This window comes from Larus michahellis, chromosome 15 (assembly GCF_964199755.1).
Source record: "Larus michahellis chromosome 15, bLarMic1.1, whole genome shotgun sequence".
Classification (NCBI taxonomy): Eukaryota; Metazoa; Chordata; class Aves; order Charadriiformes; family Laridae; genus Larus; species Larus michahellis.
In genome coordinates this window covers 7,450,777-7,475,452 of record NC_133910.1, presented here as the reverse complement: position 1 = coordinate 7,475,452, position 24,676 = coordinate 7,450,777, and the positions used below count along the sequence as shown (strand labels likewise).

General features: G+C 42.3%; 1 protein-coding gene across 28 annotated transcripts in view; it reads left to right on the top strand.

Moving 5' to 3' along the window:
* DNM1 (dynamin 1) overlaps positions 1-24,676 on the top strand; it is a 69,405-nt gene that overhangs the window by 5,212 nt on the left and 39,517 nt on the right. For all 28 annotated transcript variants that reach the window (XR_012590100.1, XR_012590104.1, XR_012590093.1 and 25 more), the window contains exons 2-6: positions 19,525-19,598; positions 20,783-20,932; positions 22,041-22,244; positions 22,764-22,862; positions 23,517-23,677. Coding sequence is in view for 16 of the 28 variants with exons in the window: in XM_074609195.1 (XP_074465296.1) it covers positions 19,525-19,598; positions 20,783-20,932; positions 22,041-22,244; positions 22,764-22,862; positions 23,517-23,677 (688 nt within the window). In the remaining 12 variants the exon portion in view is untranslated. The remainder of the gene's footprint in view (positions 1-19,524; positions 19,599-20,782; positions 20,933-22,040; positions 22,245-22,763; positions 22,863-23,516; positions 23,678-24,676) is intronic.

Here is a 24,676-nt window from a genome sequence, read left to right as displayed (position 1 = left end):
AAATACATCCGTGAACTGACCAAATGCTGTTCTGTGTTGGCAGGTTAAAGATATAGGCATTGCTTGGGAGCTGGCTTATTTAGGGTTGCGGAGGATGGTGCAAGAGCCAGGAGCAGGATTTGGCTGTTTAGAGAAATAAATAGTGGTCAAACAATAGTCCTTCAAATGGCAGCAAGCCTTTAGTCTTCAGCGAAGAAAATACCTATTTTCATCTCTGATTAATTGTTCAAGGAAGAAAATATGGAGCACTGGGGGAAATGGCTAATGTGTAACAGTAGACTGCAAGACAAAATTATTTAACGTAAGAGAAATCTGTACAGCTCTCAGCAAACACTTGTGGGAGGAGGAACGCTAGGAGGAGATACGTAATTAAGTTAAGACATAACATGGATGGCTGTAAGCGAGGGGAAAAAGTGCATGAATCTCAGTGTTTGTAATGCAACAGCAGTGTCTGCCTGTATTTGTTCTCTGACTGCTTGCTTTAATGATATAGGTGTTGGCTCAAACAAATACAAGTCTAATATGTTTTCTACTTCCTGCAGCAGTTAGATGTGAGATGTTAAATTTCACTGTCTGACTGTATTCTTCAGCTTAACTCTTTAGTGATGATCTCATACTTCTGGTAACTGCCCACTAGCCTTACATTTGCTCAGAAAAGAGATCCTTATGGCATGTCTCGGATCATATCAGAATTTACCCGGGGAAAGGAAGCCAGCTGTGTCTCCAGATTGGAAGCTGATGCTCAGTATTGTGCAAGTTAAGGCTTGCCTGGACCTACTGGTGTGTGAAAATGACAGGTTGCCTTGTCATTGCTGGAAGTCATCACCTGATAGCTGGCAGACCAGGAGGATGCTGCCTTTGCTAGTGTGGACTCTTCCTTGTTACCATGATAATCCTAACGTTGGGAATCTTAAAGCATCTTGAGCTTCAATTAATCCTTACTGTACTTTGTGGTAGGTAAGTGTTGTGGTTTTTTTTCTGTATTTGCTCTATAAACAGCATGCTGTGGCACAGGGCTGTAAAGGGTCTGCAAAACCAGCAGGGGAAAGGAAGTAAGAAGTTCTAAAAGCATTCCTCTATGCTAAAACCATTACTGTTTTTTCAAAACTCCACATGCTTATAACTTTTCACACAGTCAAAAAAAAAAAAAAAACAACCCCAAAAACCCGATGCAGAACAAAGGTAAACTGCTATTTTTAAAGGCTACTGATTGTTTTCAGAAGCCATGGTTCAATACATAGCTGGGGATGCCAAGTCGAGTCCTTGAACCTGACTTCTCCAGATGCTTCGAGTAGGCAGAACTCTGCTAGACTTAAATAGAAGGTGTGGGAGTCTGTCTGCAGCACCTCCTATCTGAGGCAGCTTCTGAAAATGTTATTCTAAGGCAGGAAGCTAATCCCCTTCCTGATCTGGTGAATTACTGAATGTCCCTACTTCGTGCTTAACTTCAAGTTTGAGCCTGTCTGTCCAAGTAGGAGTAATAATTCTTTTGAGTGAGGATTTCTTACCGTCTTTAAGATGAACTTTTTTGTGGAGAAATGGAAGCAGCTGACAACTTCGTGTAAGTTATCAAGAAAACAGTTCTTGCTGTGTTCTTGCTACTGGAGTGAAACTTATTATGATGCCTTGAGCAACAAATTTATTAGACGAGAGCAAACCCATGTGTGCTCCACCCATGTGAGACAATACTCAGATTTTTGTTTCAGGCAGTGTATTTTAGTGGCAAAACCAGAAGATTTACTGAAGGAGTGGCAGGCAGTCACCTAGAACATATGGTGTTCAGCCTATACACCCAATGTAAAATTAGTTTTGAGGTGGCATCTGTGAAGGGAAATTTACTGGTAATATGCAGGGTAAGCCTACTTCCTTGATATGCCACTAAAAAAAAAAACACCCAAAAAATTTTGGGTGTAATACTTTCCTTCTTAGGCTTTCAGATCTGTAACCATATGAGTCAGAGTACTGCTAGTTGGGAGGAGAGCTAAAACTAAATCTGGTCCAAAAAAAAAAGAAGAAATCTAGTCATGCATGGTGAGAAAGTAGCTCACTAGTGGGACAGTCTCTCATTCCACTTGAATTTTTCTTTTCCTGCTCTCAGACCTGGTTTCATACATTCTGATAGAGTGAAAGCTCAAGGTAAAGGAATATTGCCTCTAAGAGGCAGACAGGGATGTTCAGCCTTGAGATAAGAGTCCTGTTCTCAGCTCTGAAACTAAATTCTTGTGTGACTAACTTTTTTATAATTTTTTCTCCATCTGTAGAAAGGAGAGTCTGTTGGTGTCATGTCACGTAGGTGTATATCAGTAATGGATGCTTGAAATAACACCAGGAAAGGCTAACCATAAAGTAGGAAGCTATTTTTCCTAACAATAAATTAAAACTCTGCAAGGGTGGTAGGGCAATGTCTGCCTGAGCCCTTTGAAAGACCTGCCTTCTCACCAGAAGTGGTGTGCTAAGAGCTTTAGCTGTTCACGCAGCCTCATCTGCCCGGTGTTGCTGATTACTTAGGTCTGTCTGCAGAGAGGTCGGGACTGATGCAGCCACCTTTGGCTACTGGCGTAGATCAGATACTGGATTTGAGGAGTCTCAGGGTATTCTTAGAAAGCCTTGGGACATGAGAGGCTGCACTAGATGAGCTGGTAGCACTTAAATTTTTGAGCACAGCCTTTCAGAGCAGGGATGGGTAGCACAACCCTATAGAGGAATGAGCGCAGGGGTTTGTCCCTAGTGACTTTAAACACTCAGATGGTCTGGTCAGGCTTGGAGGTGATCGAGCTGCAAGCAGAATTGGTTCTGAAAAGCTCCAAAAAGCTTTCTCTTTATTTACATATATCTGTGATCCTTCCAAAGCATGTATCATGCTATTTTTGAGTGACTTGATGGAGTTTAGTCATGAGAATTGGATGTCTTGCTCAGGACTAACTACTATAAATATTGGGGTGGCTATGAAGAGAGGACTGAGACAACATTTCAGTGTTTACTGAGGAGCAGGCAAGAATATGCATCAAAACATAGTGACTGGCAACTGAGAGCACAATTTAATGTTAGGTATTTAAACAATTATTCCAGATGACTCGTTGATGCTTTGTACTTATGTCCAGCTTTTTTTTTCCCTCAAAGTCCTATTAATGAATACTTAAAGAAAAACTGAATGTAAAGTGGTTTAGTAATTTTCTTAAGCTGTTTTATATAGATGGGCAGACAGGATAATTAAGTTGCTGACGGCTGGTTCCTCTGTGACCTTCAAGCTTGTCACAGCTCCTAGGCTGGTGCTGGCTATAACATAACTTTTTTTCTTTCCTGCAAGACACAGTACAGGAAGTATGAACCCTGAGTCTGAAACCTAACAGTGTCTCTGTTCTCTGCCGTGTTAGATGCTCTGAAAGCTTTGGCAGACCCAGCCATGACCAAATGGAAGTGAGATGGTGTTTCAATCCCTGGTCACTAGCTTCTTGCAGTTCAGCTTTTGGAAGCATCTTGGAAGCAGACATTATGCAAGATCCTCAAGCTGTGGCTTGCTGACTGGAAGCAAACTTGCCAACTTCTGCCACTCTTCTGCAAGACTTGTGTGGCTTTTCTTAGAGCCCTGCACACAGCAGTTAAGCTAACAAGAAGAGCAGTGTAGCTTTTGTATTAAAAACATCAATTTCTAACATGGATGTTTGAGGGTACTCTTTTTTGCTTTAAAAGATACTGTTTCCCTAAGTGCTCCTGGAGAACAAGTATAAAGAATCACAAAACTTCTAAGGCCTGCATTGTGAAATCTTCCGTTCCTAAAAATCAGGGCTAAAATACTTCTGTTGCAGTCACAATGAACAATAAATTATACAAAATGAGGTTTGGAATAAACCCAGTTCCTCACTTGTGACTGAAATGCGAATTGAACTTGAGTCTCTGGGGGTGAAAATACTATTTTAATAATGTATTGCCTCAACAGTCCCTTTTAACACTCCCTTTCCTGTTTCTCATGGCTTTAGGTTGCATTGTTGCAGCTGTGTTGAAGGGTGAAGAGTTAATGCTACTGCAACAAACATGGGAATTGCTGGGATCCTGTCTGACGCTGCTACGACTGTCATTTTGTGGCTGTGAAACAGTCTTGATGTAAGAGTGGCCAGTGTAGTAGTATATGGGATGCCTGAGAGAGGACAGAGCTGATATTAAACTGATACTGCTGTGGATTTTGGCTGAAGAGCCAGACAGTGTTGCTGTAATGCTGTATAAAAGCTGAGCATAAACTGCAGCCGTATTTCAGAGTAGTTTTTCAGCTGCTCTTAGACCCTTTCTCAAAGCATCATAGGCAGAAGTCTACAGAGATGCTGAGTAGTTGGTTCTCAACATCTGCAAATGTTTTTACAGCAGAGCTTCCTTACCCTGGAGAGTGCTAGGAAAAACTATTATTTTTGCTTTTTTTTTTTTTGAGAATGGAGATCCAGGGATGGGGGAGGCTGTACTGAATTTCTTAGAACAAGGAAAAGATTACCTAAAGGCAAAAACCTTGAAGTCTTTGTTCGGTTCCTCCTCTTTGCCTTCCTGCCACTCTTGTACGTGTAAACACAGAGTAAGTTATGTAGGATCTGGCCCAGGGCTCTGACAACAAATTAATGGGCTGTTTCAGCTCTGAGAGCTCTTCCTCATCCAAGTAATTATAAACCTCTACAAACAGGGGCTTATAATGAAAATAACTGTCCATTTGCCACCTGCCTGCCAGCACAGGAACAATTCTCTGACAGTCGGGGAATACACCTGGTGACCTGTTCAGAATTAATCCAGTAAAAACCAAAGCTCTAACCCCTGCTCATGATTTTCTCTCAACTTACACTGCTCTGGGTCAGGATGGGGCCCCTTGATTCTAATACACATGTTAGGTTTTCTCTCTTTCTGGCTGCTGTGATCTCTTGAGTAATCTCTGGTTATTTCTTAAGCTGATTGTGCTTTTACTTTTAATAGAAGCTCCTCTATGAATAGCTGGGAATTGCCTGAGCGTGGTGGTGGCCTTGAGAGGAGATCTGTCGCAGTGTCATAGTTATAGCTAGAGGTAAGGAGGAGATTGGTACATACCAAAATGTGGAATGCCCTCAGGGATTGGCGTGTGACATGTGTCACACTGCAGAGCTGGTGCTGCAACTCCAGTGCTGAAACTCAGGTCACCTCTTCTACATTGGCACAGCTCTCAGTAGAGATCCCAGCAATATAGTTCTTCCCTCGGGGCTGTACTACTTTGATTTGATGTTTCAGTTCCTAGGCGTTACTCTCTGTTGACGCCTGTACATACAAGATGTGTTTGTTATGCCAGGGCTGCAAACTACCTGGCGCCCCAACCTCATCTTAGAGAAAGAGGTCCATTTTCTGAATTAATTTGTATAGACTATTGAAAGAATGATATTTAAAGAATGCTTCCTGTAAAAGAACAAGTGAGGCACTGCATTAGCACTTGATATTTTCCCATCTTCTATTTGGATGAAGTTGAAGTCAAACTTGACACCTGAACAGGGAAAAGTAAATGTTATTAGAAATCAGTGTATTAGTTTGAAGAGGTGGGGGGAAGATACCAGGGGAAGGAATTTAGATAAACCCTTTACTTGTGGAAAATAAGGAAAGGAATGGAAGACCAGGAGACTCTGGTCTGTTTGTCCAGGTCACTATGCTGTGATTTTGCTGTAGATTCAGAGTGCCCATTAATAGGCAACACCAATTTTGATCCTCCTCTGCTTTTTGAATTTAAGTTCTAAAAGTTTTCCATGTAGACTTGGACTCCTTTAGAAATTCCATGGATGTATATCTTTATATAAACCTGCCTTTTTGTAGCTTCCTATGGTCACTGCCCAAACTTGACCAGAGGAAAATGTCCTCTGGGACATGAGAAGTGTTGTCCCATTGGTTGGTCAAAAAGACTCTGGCAGACACACTGGAACCACCCAGGAGGTCATCTCTTTTGGGACCATTGATCCAGCTTTCATTCTGTTGTAGCCTGAAATGGAGCTGTCTTGTGTGGTTTTTGAAGATGAGTTTAATGTCTCTGACTTTGCTCTGCACTAGAGATGTTAGCAGTTGGTCTGCTGTTTTTTCTTCGAGGGCTTAAGAAGCAGTGCCTCTGCACCATGTTTCCAGCCAGGGTGATCCTAATTATATCTGAAACTGCAGAGGTGCAGTGCATAGCAAGGAGCTTGGCACAGTTCCTGCATACTTCTCCAGGCAGAGAGGAGATATAAATTGGCATCTTAAATTCCCTCTGCAGATCAGCGGTGCATCTTGGACAGTTTGCTCAGGATGCCTGAGTGCGGCATAACTTTGTTACCCCACATAACTCTGTCCTTCCTGCCTGGCCTGTTGGAAAGGAAGCAGCCTACCTCCTTGTCCGCAACAAGCTCTGCCTCTTACCACTGACCCAAGATAAATTATCAGGGTACATGCATTCAATTTTATAAACTCACCCACCACCCATGTCTGGCCACTAATAGCTTGAGGTACCACCTCCTTTCCTCATACAGCTTCCGTTTGGGTCTGTATTAGTGGGCTCATCAAAGTGACTCTTGCTTTTTCCAATGAACTCTTTCAGTTGTCTGTACCCTTTACAGCATTCAGGCTCTGGGGAGACTGTCTCCTTTTCTAGCAGGCAGCACTGTCTGCGAGTGGAGGAAGTGTCATGCTGCAGTGATGAAATGTGCCTTGAGCTACGCTTGTTCTTCTCTTAGTCTTGCAGCAAATACCAGGACTCCAGAGGTGGTGGAGTTTTGACAAGAAATCTTAAGATGACACTTACCATGAGTGTTTGGTATCTTTGGGTCTGCCATTGTACCTGGTTTCCTTCTCTGAATGAGAGAAGGGTGAAAAAGGGGATAAACCCCTTTTTATCCAAAGTCTCCATGTGACAAATAGCTTGAATATTAATTACTTCTGCACAGTCTAGTGGTGTCCCTGAACACAAGAGAGCCTTTACTGCTGGACAGCCTTTAGTCTAGACTCAGCTGCAGCCTGACACCAGAGAGCTAGGACAGATTAAGACACTGGTGGTGGGAAATAGCAAGGTCAGCCTGTTGCTCATCAGTCTTAGCATACATTAATCCTAGGGTGTTATTGTGGCTGTGCTTTCCCGTCAGACACTTCTGTACCAGAGTTTTAGCGTACAGCTTGTCCTTTTGTTTTCTCCCAGCTCAAGTTGCAGGTGCTGTACAGGTCATGTTTTTCAGGGCTGCCACTCTTCTGTTATGGCAAAGCCAAGATTTGTCAGTAGATTTGTTTGTGCCAAAGCAGAGCAGTGTTACTGCAGTATCATGACAGATCAGTGTGACTTGAGAAAGAGACAAGAAAAGATGCTGGGTCCTGGCCACAAAAAACCTGTTTCTTTGCTACTGCCATCAGGACTGCACCAATCTGATGCTCTAGGATGTTGTTGATGCATGGTATTGTCCTCTTGGAGACTGCCTGAAGTTGCAGGGAGATTCTAGAGATAAAATCTACATGACATTTTTTTTGCCAGGGTATATATGCTTTGGAGGGAGCAAAAGGAAAACTTACTTTCATGCTATGATGATGAAAATTCAAAAGGCAGACAGAAAAGTCTGGTTTACAGCTTTTGGGGTGGAGAATACATCATGCTAGTGCAATATTTCTTATACCTGTGGCTCTGGAGGTTTCCGGACCCAATAGTGCTGTGGCTGCTTTTCCCCTGAATCCTGGTATTGCTACCCAGATCTGGTGTTATGTTTGGTTTTGGGTTTGTTTGTTTTGTTGGTCTTTTTTTTTTTTAAATGAGTGAAATCAGCCTTGTTTTCTTTCTCCTAATGTTGTAATTCTTACAATCAAAGCTACATTTTCCACAAATATAATCCTTACTGCCACATCCGTTCAGGATACACCGGGCTGCTTATTCCCTTGAGTTCCTGATATTGTCATGTAGAATCAGTACTGTGTTATTCTTTACCTTGAATATCTCAAGGCAGCAAGCAAGATCCAGGACTTCATTTTCTATTACCCAAAAGATCCCAGAGGAAGCTGCACAGCAGCAGTGCTGCAATCTTCTACTCTCTCAAGACTCACTCCTTCCCCAGCGCCGCAGCCTAGAGTCAATGCGGCATTTGCTATAATGGGCAGTGACTTTTTGAGATCAGGCAATGCACTGTAGGCTGTACCACTCTCTAAATAATCCTCCACAGTAAAATGCAGAGTTCCAAACAAGAAAACCCCTTTACAGTTTTTACCTGCAAAAAACACAAAGAGGAAATTGGCTCACAAGGGCACTTGAGGTGTTGGGGTGCCCTGTTTTCCTTTCCCATCTGTGTTGTACGTCCTCACATATTCTGGGCTAACCCATCTGCAGGAAGAGAGCAGGGAGGCATCTGGCAGATAAGTCAACCCTCAAAATGGAGGAGGGGAAGGATATTCCTGATTAATTATCTCACAGCAGGGGTGAACTGAAGCAAATGACATCTTGGGTGAGATGGTTGGTTTTGTATGCCAGGAGTACACCTTGTTTCTCCTGCAAACTCTTAACCTATAGCTGTAGACACTTGCTTAAAATCTCAGCCTCAGCAGCTTGGGCTGATGCACAGCAGTGAGGGATGCAGGAGCTGTGTGGACATCAAACTGATTTGTTTCTATGGAAACAAGTAGATTTCACTATGTTGTAGGGAAGTAGGAGGGGAATTATCCCCCTGGGCCTGGTTCGGCTCTCAGATTGCATTGGTTGCTGCACTGCAATTGTAGAGCAGCAGCCCATGAAGGGATTATCTATCTAGTCAGTGATCACAACCAGGGAGAGAAGCACGTGGATCCAATCTGCTCCCGTTGCAGGCTTCCTCAGCAGGGGTGACACAAGGCACTTGTTGTTGTGTGCCAGGATGCCCAGGGTCACAGCTCTTCATGGCACTTGAGAGCGAAGAATTAACCTTGATCACCCATAGCAGAGAGCAGGCCTGCATTACAGAGCAGGCAGCTGTGACTCCGTCTCCTGCCCAGACTCTTCAGTTAGGATGGTTAAGGTGGTAAACTGTGCTCATACTCCTGCACCGCTTCTAGGCAAAAGCTGAGAACTGTTTGTGGTATCTGCAAGGGATGGGGGAAGCTGGGATCTTTCAGACAGGCTTCAAGTGTTGCTTGCTGATGAGATTATTGTATGCCCTGTTATATTTACTGTACTGCTTTCAGAAAGTTCCAGCACCTGAAGTCCTGTGACGGGGGTGGTGATTTTGAAACCTTTTTTCCTAAAAAGGAAGTTAATGTCATGATACCGGAGAAGAAATCTAAAGCATGATTATGAACCACCACCAGCAGGTTCAAATAGGAACAGTACTTACTAAAGCACATATATTCCTAGTGGTCTGTAGTACTGAGTCTGTTTGAATGGACCTTGTGCAAGGTTCTAGTGCTGATCCTTCAAAAGGGACTGAACCACACCTCTGTATTTCAGACTCATGTCTTAAAGGTACTTGCCTATCTAGGCCCCAGCAATGACTCTGAGAGGGAAAGCTTAGATTTCTAGATAGAAGGAGAGCAGACCATGAAAAACTGCCAAAAATGGTAATGCCTGTGTGTTGGAGCCTCTTTCCAAGGTATTCCCTTGACTGTTCACTTCTTCCCCTCCTACAAATGTACCTGAGGAGCTGTGTAACCTTCTCTAATGGAGAGAAATTCCATTTGCTTGGCTGCTGTCTCACCTCCCTGTATATAAGGACTTCAGTACATGTTATGTTAACTGAATTACAGATGGAGTGCAGCTCTATCAGAAATTCTTGCTGTATGCTTTTTAATGCAGCCAGTGAGTTGATTGGATGTGGTAACCCTTGGTTATGGGTTTGCAGGGGTGCATCAGAAGAACGTAGCAACATCTCAGCCTTACTTTCAGGTCATCTAAAAATATATATGTAGTTCACCTCGAAAGTCAGGCCAGATCCTGCTGTAAGGTCTACCAAGCATAAAGTTAGGGTATACTGGCTTCCTTGGAATTACTGTAGACATACAGCAGCAGAAATCCCTGGGGCAAACTCTTGGCTGTGCCGGTTTACTTTGCGGGCTGGCAGGCCCTCAGGCCATTGAATAAAAGTGTAATACTTAAAGTGTAAGAATGCTGCTGACCTCCTTGGATGTCTCTTGCCCTGTGGAAGCAGTACTACCATGAAGCCCTGTATTTCTGCCTCAGATTAACTTGTGCACAGAGACGCTGGTGCAGCCATGACTTGGCATAATGCATACAGCTGTCTTCCAGGTTTTGATGTACCCCGAAGCTAGTGAAGTGTGAAACAGAAAAATCAGCCCAAAGGATTCACATCAAAATAGACAATAGAAATTTTTTTTATCTTATCCTGCTGTTTCCAGAGACCTGCCTAAAGGCATGTGCAGGAGAGGAGCTGAGTGAGTTACAAAGAAGGGAGATGTGGAAAGAGTAAATGAGAAAAGGCACTGACTGCGATGACTCCTGGGAACCAGTCTGGGCAGCCAGAGATAAGCCAGAAAAGCAGAATTTAGTGCACTCTGGAAGAGGGTAGGGAAGAGTGCTGTTTCTAAGCAAATGTTCGTGTAAAAATTGCTATGCGCTTTCCTTTTTGCTTTAGCAGTGTCCATAAAGGTGTTGCAGGCTGAAGTCTGAACGTGGCCACTGCAGCTGAAGCATCAGTGATGTGAGAGGATGTTGCACAGGACCTATCCCCTCTCTAGTTGCCTGAGCCCCCTCAGCCCACGTTTGACTCAACAAATGTGTTCTGAGTGGGGAAAATGCATTTTTGATTAACACTTCTGGTGTTGAAGGCATGCGAGTCCTCCAAAAGACCTACAAGAGCACATAAATATGACAATGTTTCAGGAATAAAAGGCTTTATCCTGTTCCGTAGGAAAGAGAAGATCTACGCTCTACCAAAAATTACCAAGAAGGTGACAGAGGGGACAGTACTGGAGACTGTCACGTCTGTATATCTAGATCAGTGACCAAGTAATTGTGCTGTGTCCCATGACAAGAAGACAAGCCTTACAGCTGAGGTGGAAGCTCATTCAGCTGCAGTATCTCCATGGCACATAGTTTAGAAATAGATGATCTTTAAGGTCCCTTCCAACCTAAACCATTCTATGATTCTATGAAATGTCAGTGAAACAAACCCCACCATTATGCTTATTCACAAGGAACTGGATTTGACTTGCCAAACTTACTGTATGTAGGCTTTCAAACAGCCAGCCATGCAGTTTTCTATGGAGGTGGATTCTCTTGGAGAGGGCAGTCTCCTGAAAGGTTTCCTGTCTCTTTGGGAAAGCCTGTGGGGTCGTTATGGTTTTTGAAATGTTGCCTTTTTGCAGTAAATGTAGGTTTCTTATGTGGCTTTATTTACTTCATGTGTTAACTCTATGAATACACTAATTTATTTTTTTTCTTACTTTGAATAAAGTCAGAGCACAGCATGGGAAAACGATGCAGGAGATCTCCAGAACACCACACATCCTGGTCAGTTGTAAAAGGGACAGAGGAAACAAAACAGAGAAAGGTGATTCTTGTGGTGAGAATCATAATGTCAGTTCTGGAGCAGGATGTGTGCAGTGAACATGTAATACAACCTATTTCTTACACTTTTTTTCTTACAGTGAATTAGCATAGTCACTGTTCTTTCATGTTTGAAGACCACAGTGCCTCAGTCTTTGCATAAAGGCGTCTCAGACAGAATACCCCTCACACTTGCTGGGGACCTGTGCATCAACTGCAATGCTGCGCAAAGGGATAGAACTCAGACAGGGCAACAGGAGAAAGTGCAAACTTCAGAAGTAACTTTCTAGTTCATTATCTGTGCTCTCTTGACTCTTCTTTGCAAATTATCCAGTAGTAGGCTATAAACGGGTCCAGCTTACACCAGTGCTCATGCTTTGTGCTGCTCTGACAACACCTGTGAAGTTTGTAAGACAGCCTCCAGGAACTCACCTTACGTACAGCAAACTCCCAAACTGGAAGAGGTCTGCTTGGCCCTTTTGGGTTACTGATGTGGGGAGAAATGGCTAGGTGTTGGAGATGCTGTTTGAGTGCCAGAACTACTTAACAAAGTAATTGTAAGTGTTCCAAGTCAGCACAATAGTGTTAACCTCCCTTTGCGCTACTGTAAATAGGAATTCAAGGTACAAGGCAGTGGGATGCCTTCTCTTTAATTTTTTTGTTTCTGCTAACATGTATATTATGATGACACTCATGAACTATTGCCTGTCTTTATTTTTCACAATTGTATTCTTGAATAATGAATCTTTGTGCACAATAATATTGCCAGTATGCTGGAACACGGTGTACTTACAATAGGTCTTTATTTCTATATGTATCCATTGTGTGATCAGTATCAATTACACCCTGAGAAATTATATTATACCAAGTGCTTATGGAATTGCTCTCTTTCACTGTGGGTCAAGACTAGGCGCATTGTTGTGCTGTGGAGATTGGCAGATGAATGACACGCATCCCATGGCTTAAACTTCTGAGTCTAAAAGTGCTAACCTTAATGGAAAAAAAAAAATGTGGCTATCTAGGGATGAGACTTACCATGTGATTATGAGTCTGTAAGACTGGTGTCCGAGTTCACATGATGCAGCATGAAAGGAAGATGAAAGATAAGGGCAGAGAAAAACAGTTAGAATAGCAGGTTGGTGGGTGCTTTTGTTCGTAATGCACCTGCTTTTAAATGCTTGCTGTTCATGTTGGCCTGTCTGGCTCTTTTGTTAGAGAAGCGCTTTGGTTCAGGGAAGGTAAGAGCTCATAGAGGCCACAAAGTCAGCAGGAAATGGAAGTCTAAATCTGTAACGCAGCCTTCGTGTTAACCTACTGGGTGGCAGAGGAAGGAACAAAATTGTCCTTGTTCTTGCCCCATGCCTGAGTTAGGGAATTGCTTATGAATGTACTTGAAGGATCAGACCAGGAAGGTGCCTCTCAAGGGCAGTTCCTGCATCAGGCTTCTACCTTCTGGTAGAACTAGATGATGTCTCTTATGAAGGAACACAGGCTTGAGTTAGTAACGAAGAAGTAGAAAGCTACTACTATTTTTGAGGTGTTTGTTTTAGCAGACAATAAGATTAATAGTAAATATTTTTAGCCTTCCAGGTATTCTGTGGCTAATGTGTTGGATAGGTGTCAGCCTGTGTTTTAAGGATTCATTTGAGACACATGAAGAATATGTTTGAAAACGTCTCACGTGCTGCGTGATGAAATGATGTTCATGGAGATTTGTAAGCTGTTCATAGAATGCAGCCTGTATGAAGATGGGAGTGTTGCCAGTCAGTGCAATGATCAGAAGAGTCATACGTCAAAGGTACTGATACCCCTAGATGGTCTTGGAATTCTTGTAATGCATTGTGCCACGATGACCTAATGACGAACTCTTGATCTGGATGAGCGTGAATGATGAATGGTCAACTATAAGACTTGACAGATGAAATGAAGATACTTCTAAGCTTAAGCAGGGGCAGGTCCTAACTGTGTAACCAGATAGTAAAATCCATAGGGGCAGGAACTGTATTTCTTACTGTGTATTGGCATAGAGCTTTGTGCAGGTCTGACTGAATTACTGTCCCTGGGCACCACCAGAACACAGGAAATAACAAATACTTGATTTAAAAAACAGCCACGTGAAATTGTGGAGGCTGTGTAAATCTTAATTTTCTGAAACTAATATAATCCAAACTGGGGATTAATCACATCCCTTAATACTCTATTTGTCTGTAGCTGTTTAATAAGAAATCAAATTGAAATTAAATGATCAGATGGTGGTGTTCACTCTTCTGTTCTTTGGAACTACTTTTATATCTTCATAAGCTGCTGTTTTGGCTCTTTAATTGGGGCTTTGCCTTCTCTAGTGCATTCTAATCCAAGAATCTCAAAGGACTGACAAAAAATAAACTGCAAGGATGCTGTATTGGTAGACTAGGCCTAGATTCATATTTCAAAGCCCTCTACAAACAGCTTTGCAAGCCTTCCAGCTTCCCTGGAGGGAGGGGAAGTAGGTGGTGGTAGAAGCATTTGGTCTGTCTTCCATTTAGAACAGGAGATGGTACCATGGACTTGGTTCTGCTGTTGACGGCCAATGACTTCTGTTGCAATGTTAGCAAAGACTAAAATCATGCATGAAAAAGCTTTGACTCAAAGTCCTTTCAGAAATACAGATTACCAGTGGATGGAGAAGGTGTAAAACCGCTTTAATTCTGCGGTACAAAGAGTAACTTGTTCACGAGGCTCCATAAACCAGGGCAAAAATAATCTTATAGTCCAGGAGTCCTAGCTGCCTCTCCTGCGAACTGACAAATGTTCCTGGGTTTCCTTCTGTATTCTCTATGTATTTTTCTGCTCTGAAATTGAGTTCTTGCTGGGCTGGGAGCTGGGCTCCTAAAATGCAATTGTAGTATCACATAAAAGATTGCAGTAAGCCTTCTCGTCCGGCCATGTTAAGGTTTCTAGAACATATATGAGCAAGAAGAAAATGTTTTTGTTGGGTCTCTCTGAAGATCTGCGCTAATGCAGTCTCCTCTCATGGGTGTGTTTATTGCTGAAATTAAATTTCTTGGTCAGTACTACATAACGATCTTTTGACGAACCTCAGGGGGGCTCTGTTATTAAAGCAAGGAGCTGCAAAAAGTAGACAGCGTTTATACGCAGTGCAAAGGAATTGGCCAGGAGAGGTGCTCTTCCACTTGAATTTGGTGGAAGGAGGGAATGTACAATGCTCATGTTTGCAGTGGAAGATATCTATTGAGAAGCAGTTGCAGTCTGAGCCAATACGTAGGGATGCTGTTAGTATATTACCTTCCTTCAGGATGATATGTTTGCCACTACGGAATGTCACAGCTACAAGATCATAGGCAGCTAGCTGCAGATGCTATATTGCTGAAATTGAATGTCACTGTAGCTGTTACGGGGAATCTCTAAGCCTTAAAGTACAAACCTAAAACAGTGAGCTAATCCACTTGAGCAAAGCACAAAGGGCCAGACTTGCTCATGCAACTGCTTTTCTCTTGTGTTTATCAGGTTGGAGAGCATTTTTTCCTCACAAAGCAGATGAGCCAGGCACAATATGCCCATAATGATGCTGGAAGACCAGTTCCTCCTCCGAAGTTATCGTCTTTTGTTTAACAAGAAAACATCAGACTGAGATAAATTCTTTGACGAAAGGAGTAAAGTTGGTTTTTTTTTCACTAGCAAATTGTGTTTTCTAGGAACAAATGTAGCCCTGCTGCAGCAAAGCAGCTCGTGGAAGTATCTTATTTTAATGGAGAGAGTCACATTTTTGTCAAAGTAGTATCAATGAGTAAACACAAGCAACTTGTCTGAAAGTTTCAATGTGTGCCTCTTCAGGAAGTCCTAAACTTTCATACGGGCATGTGTCCTACTTTTTTTGACTGCATCTATCAAGATTTTCTTCCCTTTCCATACGATATATGTTGAATTATACAAGCAGTTTGTCAGTCTCCTGTGCCTTATAAATAGTGCAGGGGGAAATATCTTTGGTCTGTGTTACCTTTAACTTCTAATCCTCTGTACTGTGCAAGTCATTAAGTGAACTCTGAAACTCGTTTATAGAGCAAACATGCTCTTTCTGTCATTAATGTCACCTTGTTGTTCTGTAGGATTCCAAGATACCTAATGCATGGAGGCTTTTTGTATAGAGCATCTGACTTCAAGTAAAAAAAACTAGTAGGGAAACCCCAAGGTCCCCAGTGTATAGATATATTCTTGCATGACATCAAGATTGCCTTAATATACTTCCGATGTGTTTGGATTTCATTCGAATGTTGCTCTACAGTAACTGCTAGATTCTTTTCCATCCCCCAAGTATTTATTTTTTTTTTTTACTATTGCATTACTAATGCAGCTTTCAGCCCAAATCTGTACTTTAATGCAGCTCTGCATACTAAAATAGAAATAAGACTGGGAGCGATGATGTGATTGGGTTTGCCCTGAGGTAGCTAGTCAAGAACACGTGTGTGCACTTCAGAAGTGAGCAATGCAAAATATAACAATAAATTCCTTTTCAGGTCACTTCCTTGCCTGAACTTTTTCACCCTGAGACCCATCAAGATTTGCATCCTTGGTTCTTTTTTGTTGTCTTGGTTTAGAAGAGGAGATCTATCACTGGTCAGAGGAAGAATTTACCTAGCTCAATATGCTTTCTCTGACAATAGTTAACAACAGATGAATGTGAAATATGGGTAAATAAGTCTTCTAATAACTGATGGTTTGGGGAATGTAGCTGATCTGAGCCTAGTTTTCCAACTCTGATAAAATGCTTGGAATTGCATTGATAGAACTGATACCTCAGGATCTTGACAGGGAATTTTGAGTCAATAGCTAAGCAAAAAAGATACATGCAAATTAAGTATTTCTATTCTCTGAATACAGCTTCTCTGTTTTAGCTGCTGCTTTGCAGTGTTGCCTGGATGACGCTTGGCTGAAGAAGTGGCACAGTGTGGTATTCCTGCTTAAAAGCACAGGAAATCAAAGGTTGTCAAGCCACTTCTGCATGTTGCAAACAAAGCAACAAAGTAATTTCCAGTTTTTAAGATAGAAAGTGAAAGAGGAAAACAGGGGGTTGGTGCCCTTAACCTGGCTGAATAACGTATTTCAGGCACAAAGTCTTGTATAGCGATATATGTAGTGAGGCTGCTTTTGATGTCATGCTAGAGGCTGCCTTGTCTTACAAGTGGAATCCCCACTGCCCTTCTTGTTCCAGCACTTGGAGCCTTATAGCATGTTACCCTGAAGACTTATTTCATCTTTATATTTCCTCCCCTAGCCGTGCTACTGTACATCTCCAGTGCCTGAATTGAAGAAGCCAGTTTGTCTAATCCTCCTGCTCTTGTCTGCCCAAGTCATCTGAAATGTGGTTGTTCTTATCTCGTGTGTCGTTTCCCTGATTCTGACTTAATTTCATCACTTTGTGCTGCTCTTTCTGGAGCAATAGGTGTGTGTAGATCTTCCCCCTGGCTCCTAAGTGGACTCGAAACCTGGGCTGGGAATGTTGTCCATGTCACACGTGCTCTGTTCTTGTAGTTTGTTTACAGAAGCAATTTATTATGCCTACTGCAAGAGGGCAGGCAAGACTCCCATACACTGTCTTCTCGGCGCTCAGCCAGCTTGCCACAGAACTTACAAATCTGTACTTTTTAATGTGTATGACTTGAGAGGCTTAGCTGGAGCAGAAGGAAAGCGTTTCTCCAAGAGACTGTAGACAGAAAGGTGAATAAAAGAATAGGAAATAATGTAGATGCAGTGGGGTGCTACTGCATCAGTTGTTTGTTTGTTTTTTAATAAAGCTTTATGGCTGTAACTACTCATAGGAGACAAGCGTAGAGAAAACTTCAAAGTTGAACTGCTTGTACCCACCAATAGTTTGTGTCTGAGAACACACATTCATTTTCTGCTATTAGGAGTCAGATTGCACATATTTTTACTTGGAATTAAAGCAGCACTAAGGTTGTTGATTTAGGTGACTAAATTTGGCTAATGGGTTTGTTGTCTTGTCTTCTGTGAGGACTTAGTGTTTTTTCCTTTGAATGACCTGGGAGCTACTTCAATTTACACAATAAATCAGATCATTTTTTTTATAATGCTGAAACCCAGATGCTGTGTAGGTTTTCTATCTACCTTTGTCCTGAGACAGAGAAATCGGGATTTTGGCCAAAGCAGAAAGCTTCAGGAAAACATGGAGCACAACATGAGTGGAATTTTAATTCCTAGAAAGCTCATGCCTTTAAATGCAAGTGGTGCTTTTCCTACAGAAACGCAGGATTTGATATTGCAAGTTGGAGATCAATAACTAGAGTATTGTCTCAGTGTGCTAGAAAGGGAATCTATGGAATAGGATACCTTTTTCCTCGGGTACAATAAGCTTAAAATAAGTTGGTGCAGCTCAGATGAATTTGTTATGCAAAAAAACTGATGCCGGGGTAGGACTTTTTCACATATTGACCACAGACATCTATAGGAATGGAGCTGAGACAGCAGAAAGCTGCTAGAATGATGCAATACCTCAAAGATTCCAGGATTAATCCCACTGGAATGGAAAAACTAGATCTGTGTTATTTGAAAAACAAATGAAAGACAAACTCTGGTTAACTCTGAAAAGTCTGAAATAATGCGAATGGGTTACAGTCTTATTTTAACTTGTAGAGTTGTACCAGGGGTTGTGTTACTCCAGACTTAGTAATTTACAGGAGATATTTTTATTTGAGGTGTTAGAGATTGTAGGCTGCCTCCTTACCCTTCCTTCACTTGAAAATACTCTGCAGTTTTTGATATTGTCAAGTCATTCTGACAGCCCCACAGACAGAGAATTACTGTTATAGCTGAGGAAGGGGAAATAGAGAGAACTTGCATAGAATTACATAGGAAATAAGTGGCCAAACCAGGAGCTGAAACAAAACTGCTCAAGTCCCTGTCTGATGCGCTAAAACAAAAGCTCATTCCTCATCTTCGCCTCCTTTGTCAGTGCTAAGCTCATGCAGGACTAAGAGCAAGATGCTCAAAATGGAGAGCCCTGGATTTCTCATTCACCAGAATAATTAGTCACTACTGAATTAGCAAATTATTCCTTGTCACATCTACCAAGGGAAGGAGGATTGTGTACCAGATTCCCAGCAATGTAGGCAGGACTTCTTTTAACAAAGAAAACTACATTCATGCTATAGGAACCATGTTTTGAAGTGGTTCTTCTCCCACCAGGCAAGGAAGCAATCGATCATATTTTCAGAAATGCTCAGTGGCTTTTGAAGAGCTGTGTGAACAGCTGAGTACTTGAAAACCGGGCCACAAACTAGCAAGGTCATCGGCAGATGCAGTGGGCATGCCTAGCTTTGCTCAAAGCTCTTGGGTTTAGAAGAAGAAAAAGCAAAGGAGAACTTGTGGGCTGCGGCTGCTAAGTCAGCATTTGGAGAAGGGATAGTGAAAGGTTTCCTTCCTTTGAAATGATTTGAAGTAGACAAAAATTCAGGATTCTTTTGAATATAGAAGGAAGCTGCTGCTGCTTTTGCTTTGGCAATACTTAGTCTCGAGTAGTTAGCCAGGAGAAACCCTGGGTGGAGGCAGGCCTTTGGCTGCTGTTTATTCTATTTCAGATGTATCATATGGTCTTTGTGCACTGGAGCAATGTGGTGTCCTCTCAAGCCCCAAAGTGCAGAGTGTGAGTGATTTTGTTGTAGTTCATGTAATAGTATTTTGTTAAAAGGAGGCACGCTAGTTTTTGGGCTCTGCCTCAACTTCTCTTTTCTTCCTGATGAAAGAGATCGATTTTTTCCAAAGTACAGACAGCTGTATTAAATGGGCTTGTTAGTTAGCTTGGAACCTCAGCTGAAGGAGCTATAGCTGTTACAGGATTAGGGGGTCTGTGCTGTGAGTATAGGCTTCTTCAGAACAACAGGCTCTTATCCTCCTTGGGAAGGAGCACTTGGGGTTTGGTGCCTTAAACTTTTTTGTGCCCATGGCTGAGATTCCCTGTTAGAATCCATGAATGCTTATAGAAGCAGAAGAGCCGTGTAAAGGGAAGGAAACAATCATTCACTCATCTGAAACTTCCTGTTTCTTTTCAGGGACTTTCTGCCACGTGGATCTGGCATCGTAACCAGACGCCCGCTGGTCCTGCAGCTGGTAAACTCCAGCACAGGTATGTGAGCTCCCTTCCCTGTGTGTCCAGCTGGATCGCTGTCTTAGTGAAGAAAGGTATTCGCTGCTCACTGGGGAAAACTCCTTATTTTTTCCACGCTAAAATTGACCTGCAACTGGTTTTCATTTCTACCTGTTTAACATCTGATGCATTAAGTGTTCAGAAGCCAAATGCTTCTTAGTTGTTTTGTTTATTAGGCAAGGCTCCATGCACACGCTTATCGCAATTTTCCTCTGCCTATGCAGCTGCGAGTCCTTTAAGTGGGTAAGACCTAAAAACCGGATGACCCTGTTGATAACCTGATGAAATAAGGGGAGATGATGTAATGTACTGAAAACCCAATGTGAGAACACTGGGATCTGATGAAAAAGACTAGAGAGTTCTGTGGCTGGTCCTTCGGGCTGTTCACTGGTTTTGCTACTTATTTGCAGGGTGTTTTCATTACCATTCCCCTTAACGTAAGTTAAAGTCTCATCCAGGAGTTGGCAAGAGAATGTTTCAAGGTATTCTTCCTCTCTTGTCAGGTGAACTTGATCTGTCTATGGCAGTCCTCTTGTCTACAGTAAGGAGACAATTTGACTTTAGAAAGCTTTTAAAATTGAAACAAAGGGTTCTTGAATTGGTTAGCTTGTTCAAGAACTAACACAAAAATCCCCAACCACCAGCCAATTCAAAACTATGTCAAGAGAAAGTATTATTTTCTCTCTTGACTCTCTTGAGTCTGTTCTCATTACTTAACGAGACTGTTATTTACCCCTAGTACTTTAATACAGAGCTAGTCCAGGTTCTGAGTACCAAAGTATCTCCTAGTGTGGTGGACCTAGTGGTGTGGAAGTCACTGCTGCTGCAGGCAGATACATGCTAAGTTTGCTTAGCATCAACAGAGAAGGTCCTGGATTATTACTTGAATGAAGACAAGCGAGGATGCCACCTCTGCCGGGACAAAAGCTGGATTGTGAGGATGTTGGGCTCAACTGAATTCTCTCAGATGTTGTTCAGATAATGTGACTACAGTAGCTTCTTCTACGCCAACCTGCCAGGTCCCAGTGGGAAAGGCCCCTCCCAGACTTTGTCTCTTCAACTGGTTTTTGTTTTGATTGCTTTGGGACATATGTTTTCATTACGCTTTCAATGTTTTACTGATTCTAGTGACTATTTCTGACTCTCTGCTTCTATTTAAATAGAATATGGTGAGTTCCTACACTGCAAAGGAAAGAAATTCACTGATTTTGAGGAGGTCCGTTTGGAAATTGAGGCTGAAACGGATCGTGTTACTGGCTCCAACAAAGGGATTTCCCCTGTGCCCATCAATCTTCGAGTCTACTCTCCCCATGGTGAGTCCTAATGCAGCATCTGAGTCAGGAGATAGATGAGGCAGGTTGCTGCTTTGTCATGAAGTAAGGACAGGATAGAGATGAAATGGGGAGCGTGCTTGGTTTTGACCTTGGTCTTCATGTGCCTGGGCTACGCTGTATCAAACCAGCACCCTTAGCTGTACTGCTTAAATGGATTTGTCTGCCAGCTGAAGTATCTGACTGCTAGCAGAACTTCTCCTTGAAACAACTGATGTCTTTATAGAAAGTTGTTCCTGAGGGTGTTCTTTTCCATCAATGTGGGCATTACAGTGAAGAGCTCTTGTCTCTCCCTGCCTTCTGATACGTCTTTACTGAGCAAATAAAGGGCACAAAAAAAAATTGATGGGGAGAGTGTGGCTTTCTTGAAGAGCACTTGCCTTCTGTTTGCCTGTAAATATGTACTTTGTATAGGTCTCTCCAGGTAATGCCTGTGTCATATGCCACTGAGATCATTGGAAGAATTACACTTAAAGAAGGGAACGACATAGTCACAAATTTGCCAGCTCTTTAAATGTGAACAGCTATATGGGCATTTTTGGAAAGCAGCAGCTCAGTGCTACATAACTTTTGACTGGGTAGAACTTATGCCTGATTTTTACTTCTTATTTTTTCTCTCAGCAAGACAATTAAACAGTTATAGGGCTGCGTATTGTAGTCCTTCAGGAGAAGGCCCAGCTGACTTTAACAGGAGCCTCCCTTGAATAAGGGTGGCAGGACTGAGCTCTTCCATACCGGGGACAACTCTAAATGAGTGGAACCAACTCTTCTGACTCTCCAGTCTTTGTTATGAAGTGAAAAAATGCACTGTCATCCCTTCCCTTTCAGTGTAGCCTATGTGGAAGGACTTTGAGGGCACGGTTTCCCCAATCAGTGTGAAAACAAGTGATTTAAAGGGAAGCGTAATGAGATTATTGACCATCATGACTAGTAAGAAAGAACTAGAAAGCTCTGTATGCTTCTGTGGGTGCATCTGTTATGCCTGTTATATATTGGAGACACTAAAGCAACAGGTGGTACTTATAGACCAGAACATTCCTACCTCATACCTCAACATTCCTTTGTGGTTTTTCCTGTTTCCTATGTCTAGTCCTGAACCTGACCTTGGTGGATCTACCGGGTATGACAAAAGTCCCAGTAGGGGACCAGCCCCCTGACATTGAGTTCCAGATCCGAGATATGCTCATGCAGTTTGTCACCAAAGAGAATTGCCTTATCCTGGCAGTATCCCCAGCAAACTCTGATTTGGCCAATTCTGATGCCCTGAAGATAGCAAAGGAGGTGGATCCTCAAGGTAAATATCTCTTAATTTAGCATGACATTACTAGACAGTGGCCTGATTTTCCTTTCACCTGTTGGTTGTGAGTAGCCCAGTAGCTGTGGGCTCCTGTCTGTCATCTTGGGTTGTATCTTCACCAACACACGTTCTTCTAAGATGTGTTAGTGAGTGTTAACAGTTACTGTAATAGAATTTTTGTTATTCCCCTTTTACTCTTTTGTCTGAAAACGTGAAGGATTTCCTTTCCTTCAGTCATCTGCATTCTACATGGAGAAAAGTAGGAAAATCTGCACTAAAATCCCCCTCTGCTGTGGCATAGCATGTGCATGTTTCAGCAGGATATAACTGAGAACTGAGCTCAATTATTGTCTGTTTTGCTCTCATGGCCTCTTGGATGTGATGGAAACTGTAATGTTTGAGTTTAAGAGCCCTTGAGTAGCCAAGTTGGGCAATCTGTAAGCTCTGTGAACAGAGGAAAATAATACAGGAGTTATTTGCTTCATCAATTGTGTTTTGTGGGGTTTTTTTCCATAGGGCAACGCACTATTGGAGTCATTACTAAGCTGGATCTTATGGATGAAGGAACTGATGCACGAGATGTATTAGAAAATAAATTACTTCCTCTTCGTAGAGGTATGTTTGCTTATGCTTTGCCCATGATCTCCTTCCTCTGTTTTCCCTGTGTGAGGTGTCCTGGCCTCATCCCCTTCCTCCTGTGCATCCCCTTCCTGCAACACCTGTAACAAGTTGTGGTAAAGCCATCTCTGTTCTAGGCTGGAACTGAGAAAAGCTGGGGAATCAGGATGAGTCGTGCTGTTAATAGGAACTTTTTAGGTATTTGTACCTTGATATGTAGTCCTAGCAGAAACAGAGCCTTATGCTCTTCTCTTTACTTTGCCTTTCCTTACTTCTTTATGAGACTGCCATGGTATATCAGATGAAATAATTTTGGACTGTGATACATGCTGTGTATAGCCATAGCTATCCTAAGGACTTTAACAGAAGAGTCTCAAATGATTGAGACAGTATGCTTTGTGACTGGGGGAACAGTAATAAATAAGCTAATTCTCAGTTGTATAGTCATTTTTGTCCTGCATACCAAAATATCAGAACTTGGGCCATTCAGATGAAATTCTAGTTTTAAATTCTTCCAATCGGTTCCTAATAATGTGTTGCCACTAGAATTCCCCTTTTCAATGCTGCCAGAGGGGTAACTTCCTTCACAGTCTGAGTCCCATTTACATTCTAATCCTTGCAACCATCTGATCTGTAACCCCACTCTTACAGGTTACATTGGTGTAGTCAACAGAAGTCAGAAGGACATTGATGGCAAGAAGGACATTCAGGCAGCTCTGGCTGCAGAGAGAAAATTTTTTCTCTCCCACCCAGCCTACAGACACATGGCTGATCGCATGGGAACCCCTTATCTGCAGAAAGTATTGAACCAGGTACTACCAATGGTTAAGAACTGCCGCCCACTATGTCACAAGAATGGTCTCTTCTGAGATGGAAGTCCATCAGGACTCTTCTGAGATGGAAGGATACAGGAAAAGCTAAAACTTGTGGTCAACAAACTGATAAATACTTAAAATTGTTTTGCTACAGGGAGACTTGTGAAGATTTGATTAACCCTTCCTTCCATAAAAGGCATTTTGATGCCACGTCCTATGAAGTGGACCTGATGTGTATAATACTGACACAGCGAAACACATTAAGGCCAATAATGGAGCTTAGACACCAAAGACAGAGCAGTGCTTTATCCTCTTGTTGACACTGGTGCAAAATCAATAGTTGGTTCTGGGCGTTTACACTATCAGAATGCAAGGTCTTTCTGGTTAAGCTAAAAGATACCTTCTAAATTTCTAGTGGTCTCTGTACCTAACAGTAAACTGCAAAGATTGATTTAAACGTGATACTGGTAGTCATTTTCCCATCTATTGAGGCTATCTTATGTCCTGTCTCATACAGGAGCAACTTACCGTTGCTTGCCTCTCTGCTCCCTTGAAATACTCCCTTAAGTGAAGAATTACTCTGTCCTTCTTCCTCCTCATTTAAATATTCATCTTTAAACTGGAGTTTTCTGCAGCTGTGCTCTGTGGAAACCCTCTTATTAGAGCCACATCAGTGGTTTTGGCTCCTTCCACCTTGCCTTGTCACCCTTATTGTTGAAAAAGGGCTTAACCACCACCTTGGATGTCAGTGGTGTGCTAATCTGAAGACAGAATAGCCTTTACTTTGGTGTAAATAGGAAATGCAAGTACTTCTATGTGAAGCTTATTCTTGGGTTGGAGGCAGCAGGCTTGTATGAATGGGAGTTTTCTACCAGAGTAGAAAGTAAAATGAAGGTCAAGAATAAATAAGAGCTGGGGATGCAGGCTCATAACTGGTATCTGTCCTGGGATAGACTTTTTATTAGGACCACGCAGAAGGACTGAATGTAGAAGAGA